The sequence below is a fragment of the Rhagoletis pomonella genome, unplaced genomic scaffold (genome assembly GCF_013731165.1).
Source record: "Rhagoletis pomonella isolate Grant_MI unplaced genomic scaffold, Rhpom_1.0 Rhpom_scaffold_00012, whole genome shotgun sequence".
Classification (NCBI taxonomy): domain Eukaryota; kingdom Metazoa; phylum Arthropoda; class Insecta; order Diptera; family Tephritidae; genus Rhagoletis; species Rhagoletis pomonella.
Genome location: NW_023458566.1, coordinates 22747307 through 22755634, shown reverse-complemented (window position 1 = coordinate 22755634; position 8328 = coordinate 22747307). Strand labels below are relative to the sequence as shown.

The 8328-nt window shown below is 41.2% G+C and overlaps 1 protein-coding gene across 2 annotated transcripts; it reads left to right on the top strand.

The window, feature by feature from the left end:
• The first annotated feature begins 3432 nt into the window (after nucleotides 1-3432).
• Nucleotides 3433-5732, top strand: LOC118748118 (protein ST7 homolog). Of its 2 annotated transcripts, XM_036482430.1 has the most exons (4): nucleotides 3433-3633; nucleotides 3729-3901; nucleotides 3962-4252; nucleotides 4315-5447. In XM_036482430.1, exons 2-4 carry the CDS (start codon nucleotides 3763-3765, stop codon nucleotides 5445-5447), a joined length of 1563 nt encoding a protein of 520 aa, XP_036338323.1. In that variant the 5' UTR covers nucleotides 3433-3633; nucleotides 3729-3762. The 2 variants fall into 2 exon arrangements, with proteins under 2 accessions (XP_036338323.1, XP_036338324.1); XM_036482431.1 differs by lacking the exon at nucleotides 3433-3633 and having other exon boundaries at nucleotides 3763-3901; nucleotides 4315-5732.
• The last annotated feature ends 2596 nt before the right edge of the window (nucleotides 5733-8328 follow it).

Genomic DNA, 8328 nt, shown 5'->3' with positions numbered 1-8328 from the left:
TTAGCAATGAGGATGTAAAAGCCCCAAATAGAAAAATATAGCTGATGCCAGATAAAACTTTGTGGCTTTGCGTGACGCAATGTAATCAAATTTTATGTTTTTGCATGACAACTCGAATTTGGACGAAATAAAATAACTATCAAACCAGCTGATAGTCAACACGCGCAAAAAGATGTGAGTTGGCCATCTTTTCGCTTCGCGCTGCAGCTGAAACCATCTATGTGGCATGCTTCGTGCATTTTCAAGCAACTCATCTTATCTGTCAAAGCGAATCTGTCACGCGATGCGAAGAAAGCGTTTTATCTGGCACTTAAAAGTGTCTATTTTATCCCTTCTGATTTAGCAATAAAATTGAGCCACATTTCTAAAACAAAAGTGCAATGTCTGAAACAAGATAAACTAGTTGTTTACACATTAGAAATTAGAAAATTTTAGTAAAATGAAAGAGTAGTAAGTAGTATATGCGAAGGATTTCATAAAAATGTATTGGAATATTATTGCTTTAAAAAAGTGCCATTTACAAATCAATTCCGCACGTTACCGAAGATTTTGTAACCGGAAAATTGTATTACCAAAAAATGTTACCAGTTCTTGTCACCGTAGTTCCAGGTACGTAGATAATGCAGTTGAAATATTCAGCAATTCAGCTATGAAGAGTTGTGGACATTTTGGCAGTGCCTATTTCACGGGGTAATACTTTGTTACCAGCTTATGAGATGGTAACAAAATTTACCGGCTACAAGAGTGCTCAGAAAAGGGTTTAAAAATTGACAGGAACTTCATTTGCCGTTACACAACTTTTATTACCAGCGCAGAATAGACCTGTTAAAGCAAAATAGGACCCAAATGGCACGGCCAATGGATTCAAAGAGACTCAGGCCAAAAAAAAATACTGTTTGAGGACAAAATAAGTGACTATCAAACAGTCTATTGCTGGGTATCTCCAGCTAGGATGAATTGGTTCATGGAACAGGGCTGTTAAAATAGCTTTGTTTCTTAACAGATCATTATCACAAATTATCACTCATTTCTGCTAGAAGGCGTTTCTTAACTCAAAAACGAGTAGAAACTAGAAGCTCTCTCTTCCGCTCTTATTTTTTTTAGCTCTTCTGCTAATTTCTGCTGTCAAAATAAAACTCGCGCCAAATATTTTTAATAGACAAATACACCGATCAGGTGTTTACCTGCTAGTCTTTTCTAGTTTTGCGTTTTTTTTACTATTTTTTTATTTCGCTCTCTCTGAGCGTAATTCTGTTAATTTTCTCATTCTTCTTCTTCCTGATCATTATCTGCTAGAAAAGAAAAGAAACAAAGCCTAAATGCAACTCTGAATTCTTCGAAAAATACCACATTTCGAAAATGTTTAATGAGAAAAGTGGCAACATGCAACACTGGCCACTTGACTTCCGGTATTGCATTTACTGCCAAACCGATTCGGTAGTGCTTTTGGTCGCGCAATCATTCCTCTTCCAGTGCTGTCGCCGTCTTTCCAATCAAATGGGCTGTTCACAGTTCGTTCCAAATAGTGACTCAAAATGTAGACGTCTTCATTTTGAGACGTCTTCTAACTGTAAAATCCGTGGTGTCGTTGTTTCCCATACAAAATTGGAAAACGACGACGTCTACTTTTTTTCACACCCAAAGGTATGTTTTTTACGCGTCTACATTTGCAACCTCGCAGCAGGGTTGCATTATTTATGGCAATACTAATCACTTTTTTTTTGTATTTATTGGGCACGTTTTCTGTATTTGCATTTAATTTGAGCGCAATTTCTGATGAAAAGAAACAAATCAAAGAAAAGAAATAACAAATATTAGGAATTGGTAATTAAGTTAAATAATTACAATTTTTCAGAAACAAATTCGAAAGGCGACATATTTAAGCCCTGTATGCAGCTCTCAAGAAAACGGTCAAGAAAAAATTGCCATTATTTCGCGTGTGTGTCCAAGGAATTTTGACATTTTTGATACCTCACAGCCTGTTGCCTCACTCTTTCCACAAGAAATAATGGAACGGGCATATATTTCTGTTGCAAGCCTGGGTTGCCTTGTGCTCTTTTTTCACAAAAAACTTTAGAAAACCGTACTAGAAAACGTAGTAAATTTCTTAAGAACTGCGTACTGCCTTAAGGAAATTTGACTCAAGAAAATTTCTTAGCCATTTCTTGTACGTCATTTTATATGGAGTTTTTGCTTTTCTTGAGAGCTGCATACAGGCCTTTAAAATGCACGCAAAGAAGAAATATCTGGCAACACCAGCAAAGTTTTGCGACGATTTTGCGACGACTGCTAGAAAAGGGTGCTCCCAGTTTGATGCTAAAAGCTCTGTATGCAGCTCAAGAAAACGGTCAAGAAAAAATTGCCATTATTTCGCGTGTGTGTCCAAGGAATTTTGACATTTTTGATACTGCACAGCCTGTTGCCTCACTCTTTCCTCAAGAAATAATGGAACGGGGATATATTTCTGTTGCAAACCTGGGTTGCCTTGTGCTTTTTTTCACAAAAAACTTTAGAAAACCGTAGTAGAAAGCATAGTAAATTTCTTAAGAACTGCGTACTGCCTTAAGGAAATTTGACTCAAGAAAACTTCTTAGCCATTTCGTCATTTTATATGGGCAACACGGGCAACACGCTTTGTGCTCTCGTTCCTCTGAGTAAAGAGACACTCAAACAGACGCGGTATTGGAAGTGCGGTACAAGGCGGTACATAGTATAGTTGTGTACCGCCTTATACCGCACTTCCAATACCGCGTCTGTTTGACTGTCCCTTTATTCTAGTTGGCCGTTCATAGCTGACAACAACAATTGTGTACAAAAGAATTGCTCTGTGTGAACGCGAAGGGCAACACCAAAAGAGAAATTGCCGAAATTGAGCAACAAAAGTGTCTCTGTGTGAACCGAGGCTAACGAACAGTATTTTTGAAGACACAAACGAATAGTGATGTGTTGAATCGATACTTTAAAGTATTGATCGATACTCGGAACCGATTTAAAAAGTATCCAATACTTTCGACAATCGGTACCGAAATATTTAGGTCTCTAATAAAAGCGCAAAAACGCCAAAAATATGGAAAAAACGGTTCAGGGGAGACTTATCAAAAGCCGAATGTACTAAAAGAACTTTTGATATTGATTCAAGTGAAAAATGTATATATATATACATACGCATGTCGTCGTCTTCATAAGGCAGAGGAATTCTCATAGCTCAGTTATGCATAGTTTACACTGCACTGACTTCTACATATGTAATGATGTGCGCTTAGACGCAAAGCTCATTTAACCGATTTCTTCTTATGTGACAACTCATATGCAATGCCAAGAATGCATAACTGAGCCATGACTTGTCTGAAGCATCAATCATCCGTCCGTTTTCATCCGTCAAAGCATTGTAATTTTTTTATAAACTTCAAATATATAAAACAGCGAAGGAATCGGTATTGGGTACCGAAAAGGCAGTATTGGGTACCCAAATTCTTTTGAAGTATTGGGTACCGACAGTTCAGTACCTCACTATAAAAGAAGTCTTTTTACGGAATTGTTAAAAGTTTGCATTTATGCCACAATAAATATACATATGTTTATCAAAGAATATGATCGCGGCACAGAATTTCATTTAGCCTTTGAACGAAAGAAGTAATAGAGAAGCGGATTAAGCAATAATTTTAGGGGATACAAATACTTTTAACATAAAAAACAGTTTTTAAAGTATAGTGATACATTTTTGTCAGATTTCAAGATTAAGAAGTAAGGCAAAGGTGCAGGATGTGGGATTCTTCTGTTTTCCTGAGCACACTGACTCCAAAGTTTTATGTTGCCCTAACCGGCACCTCAAGCCTAATATCCGGGCTGATTTTAATATTTGAATGGTGGTATTTTCGCAAATATGGAACTTCGTTTATAGGTAAAAAAAAAATTAAATTTAACCGAGTTCTCCAACTCAATCGCAGCTTACTAATTTCAGAACAAGTTTCAATAAACCATATCAGCCCCTGGATTAATGGAAGTGATGCTCAAAGCGAAACTAATGGAAATGGTAACAATGGTAACGCAAATGGTACCGCAGGAAGCACTAGTAATCAGTCAACAGGAGCGAGTCAGCAAATGCCAGAATGCAAAGTTTGGCGAAATCCTTTAAACTTGTATCGAGGAGCTGAATATCAACGCTTCTTTTGGGCTACAAGCAAAGAGCCTCTTACGTATTACGACATGAATTTGAGTGCACAAGATCATCAGACGTTTTTTACGTGTGAAGGTAAGTAAGTATACGCATAAAATAAATGCAACAATGTATATAAAAATAATCCTTGTGTAAAGGTGATGCAAGGAAAGAGGAATATGAAATAATGCAAACAGCCTGGCGCGAACGAAATCCTGTTCAACGAATAAAATCAGCTCACAATGCGTTGGAAATCAATCCAGAATGTGCGTCAGCTTATATTTTATTGGCAGAAGAGGAGGCAACTACTATCGTTGAAGCAGAGAAAATTTTAAAAACTGCTCTAAAAGTAGCAGAGACAAATTATCGAAGGTCACAGGCCATTCAACATCAAGGCCCTATAGCTGAAGGTATACATCGTCGTGATACAAATGTGTTAATCTACATTAAGCGACGTCTAGCTATGTGTGCACGAAAGCTCGGAAAACTGAAGGAGGCTGCGAAGATTTTTCGTGATCTTAGCAAAGAGATACCATCTATAATGAATGTGCTAAACGTGCATGAAAATCTCATAGAGACTCTGCTGGAGATGCAAGCTTATGCCGACTGCCAAGCAGTTTTGGCCAAGTATGATGACATTTCGTTGCCCAAGTCGGCGACAATATGCTACACTGCAGCTTTGTTAAAAGCTCGAGCTGTGGCAGATAAATTTTCTCCCGATATAGCCTCAAAACGTGGACTTAGCTCAATTGAAATGAGTGCGGTGGAAGCTATCCACCGCGCTGTAGAATTTAACCCACATGTACCAAAGTATTTATTGGAAACAAAGCCACTCATTTTACCGCCGGAACACATCTTGAAGCGCGGTGACTCAGAGGCTCTTGCATATGCCTTTTTCCATCTAAGACATTGGAAAAATGTGGATGGAGCATTAAATTTATTGCACTGTACTTGGGAAGGTACGTTTCGTATGCTACCATATCCACTAGAACGCGGTCATCTATTTTACCCTTATCCGACTTGTACAGAATGCGCTGATCGGGAATTGCTGCCGTCATTTCATGAGGTTTCAGTTTACCCCAAAAAGGAATTGCCATTTTTTATTCTGTTTACAGCAGGCCTTTGCTCTTTCACTGCGCTTTTAGCTCTGCTTACACATCAGTATCCTGAACCGATGGGTGCACTCGCCCAAACTGTACTTATTTGGTTATCGTATCCATTTCACCTGCTGAAAGAACGTATCGAAGCATTGTGGCCGTGTAATTTTCTTCATCAGTTGACGCGGGTTTGAGTCCATTTGGAGACTGCAAATGCTCATATAGTGAATATAACTATTCAGCGTGACTTTCTACAATTTGATATTTTTAAATGTTGAACAAAACTAATCTTAAGTTTTTTTTTAATTGTAAAACATTTTTATTTATTTAAACAATAATGTTTACTACTATTTGGGTACTTGAATTAATTTATATCGGGTATAGAATTCAAAAAAAAAAAATTGATCCCAACGTAAACTTACTGAAATGAAATCTAGCTCCCCATTTACTCTGTACGCTATTAAAAGGAAACAAACTAAGTTGTGCTATTTATATTTATCCAAAATGCAATGCCATACACGTAAGTGAATGTCTTTCAGTTTAGCCTGCCAGTCTGCACATACATGCCCCGCGCCGTCGACGTAGAAGCTCCTCAACCATTATTAACTTTTAACTTGGGACAAGGGGTCTCACAGACCTTCGTGCTCATGTCGAAGAAGACTGAAAATGCTATGTGTGTTAACTTTGGTAAAGTTTTTTGGTTCCTTACAATAAAAATTGATTATTTCAACATTAAATCTTTTAATTTAAGACCTATTTATCACCTTCCTAGTCTTTGTTTGCAGCGTATGAGATTCCATGTTCAGGCTAGTGTTACACAAAAAGGTCCATACTTAAAGGTTAAAGGAAGATTTATTTTCCTGGAAAAACGAAAAACCTAACGGAAGGCACGCTTTCAGTGATTTATTTAGACGAACGTACACTCCGAGGTCCAATTATCGACTCTACATACCGGAATGATTTGAAGGTTTACACGGCCAAGGGTTGTTGTTTCGTCTATCTAACCACGTTTAGGTCGTCGAAATATCTCAAACGTTGTTCGCAAATGGGGCTATATCTGCTCCGTATTCTTCGGCTCAGGGGTGGCATAGAGTCAAACCCTGGGCGAGATATATACACCTGCTGCGTAACGCACCGGCAGTGGACTACGACATTCGTGACCACATGCTGTGCAAACCAGACCGCCTCCACGACACACCGGAGCTCGCCCGAGTAACACAACACTAACTCAACCACACCCCGACACACCACAACAATAGACACATTCAACTTTGTTGAATTGCGCCGGGTACAACGTGCACCGTCGAGATCGCGAGCGAGATAATGGTGGTGGCTTAGCGTTCATCACGCACCACACCGTGCAGCATCGTCTTATCGAAGCAGACATCGACCGCAGGGATACCACCCTAGAATGTCAGGGCATTGCTATCCGGTCAGGCGATGTCGAGCTCGAAATATTTAACATATACATACCCCCTGTCACCTGCTGCCCGGCAGGATATCACCCTGATATAGGTGCGCTCCTCAGAGGTGAAAACCGTATGGTAGTAGGTGACTTTAATGCGCACCACGATCTTTGGCACTCAAGCCTGTCAAACGATCGTAGGGGAACAGACTTGGCTGAACAGATAGACGATTCGACATTCTGCACAATGAACGACGACACACCCACCAGGATTATGGGTAACTGCAGTAGCTCGCCAGACATCACAATAGTCAGCGGTGGTCTGATAAACAGCATAACGTGGCGACCTATGCTGACTCTAGCATCAGACCATCTACCCATAGTCATCTCGATTGATAAACCAACCGACTTTGCCTCCGCCAAACACCGGACCTATATCAACTTTTCCAAAGCTGATTGGAAAGGTTACGCGGAGTTTACTGAAAACACCTTAGCAGCGCTCCCCACACCAACCGACGTCCATCTCGGTGAACGTAAGTTCGCAGGGCTATCACAGCTGCTGCAGCTCGCTTCATACCGGCAGGACGTATATCGGACCCACGTCCAAACTTCCCTGCCGAAGCGGCTGTTCTAGCTGATGAGCGTGATAGCCTTCGTCAGGCCGATCCCGGAGATCCCCGTATCAGGGATCTCAACGCGGAGATTCGGCAACTTGTAAACGTACATAAGCGGAAGAAGTGGGAGGAGCACCTGAAGACTTGTAATTTCACCTCTGGTGTGAGCAAGCTTTGGTCAACCGTGAGGTCATTGTCTAATCCGACGAAGCACGACGACAGAGTCGAAATTTCCTTCAGCGACCATGCTTCGTCGGACCCGGAGCGATGCGCGAGCTATTTTAGCCGGCAGTTCATACTGCATCCTCCGGTGGACAAAGCCAAGCGTCGAGTAACCAGAAGGCTGCACAAACTGCCAACAACTTGTGCCCCCTTGCTTTCACTTGCGGTGAAGTTCAGGTGGCCATCGGGAAGGCGAAAGCCTCCAAAGCCATGGGTCCCGACGGAATATGCATGCTAATGATGAAAAATTTGGGTCCTGCGGGGGTAGCGTACCTAACGGAGGTCCTCAACCTGTCAATGGCCACTCTCATCATCCCAGACATCTGGAAGGTGGGGAGAGTGATCCCACTGCTCAAACCGGGGAAACCCGCCAACAAAGGAGATTCGTATCGTCCGATTACACTCCTTTCCCCGGTAGCGAAGACACTCGAGGCCTTGCTACTCCCGTACTTCACAAACCACCTGACCCCAGCGAAGCATCAGCATGGTTTCCGTAAAGTGCACAGTACAACAACAGCACTTAACGCCATAAACACTCAGATAACTCGTGGCCTTAACCGTAACCGTCCCTGTGAGAGAACGATTCTAGTAGCGTTGGACTTGTCAAGGGCGTTTGACACCGTCTGCCATTCCACGCTACTAGAAGATATAGAGGCCTCCTCTCTCCCACAGAGGCTCAAACGGTGGTCGGCAAATTATCTGAGTGGTCGACATTCGTCGGTAATATTTAGAGACAAAACCAGTAAGCAGCGAAAAATAAAACAGGGGGTTCCTCAGGGTGGTGTCTTTTCCCCGCTACTGTTTAACTTTTATATTTCAAAGCTCCCTCAACCA

Excerpts from the sequence above, each read along its gene's own strand:
- LOC118748118 (XM_036482431.1), top strand. The coding sequence starts at position 3,763 with ATGTGGGATTCTTCTGTTTTCCTGAGCACACTGACTCCAAAGTTTTAT. Across the intron at positions 3,902-3,961 it reads ATATGGAACTTCGTTTATAG|AACAAGTTTCAATAAACCAT; the intron begins GTAAAAAAAAAA and ends TACTAATTTCAG. Across the intron at positions 4,253-4,314 it reads GACGTTTTTTACGTGTGAAG|GTGATGCAAGGAAAGAGGAA; the intron begins GTAAGTAAGTAT and ends CCTTGTGTAAAG.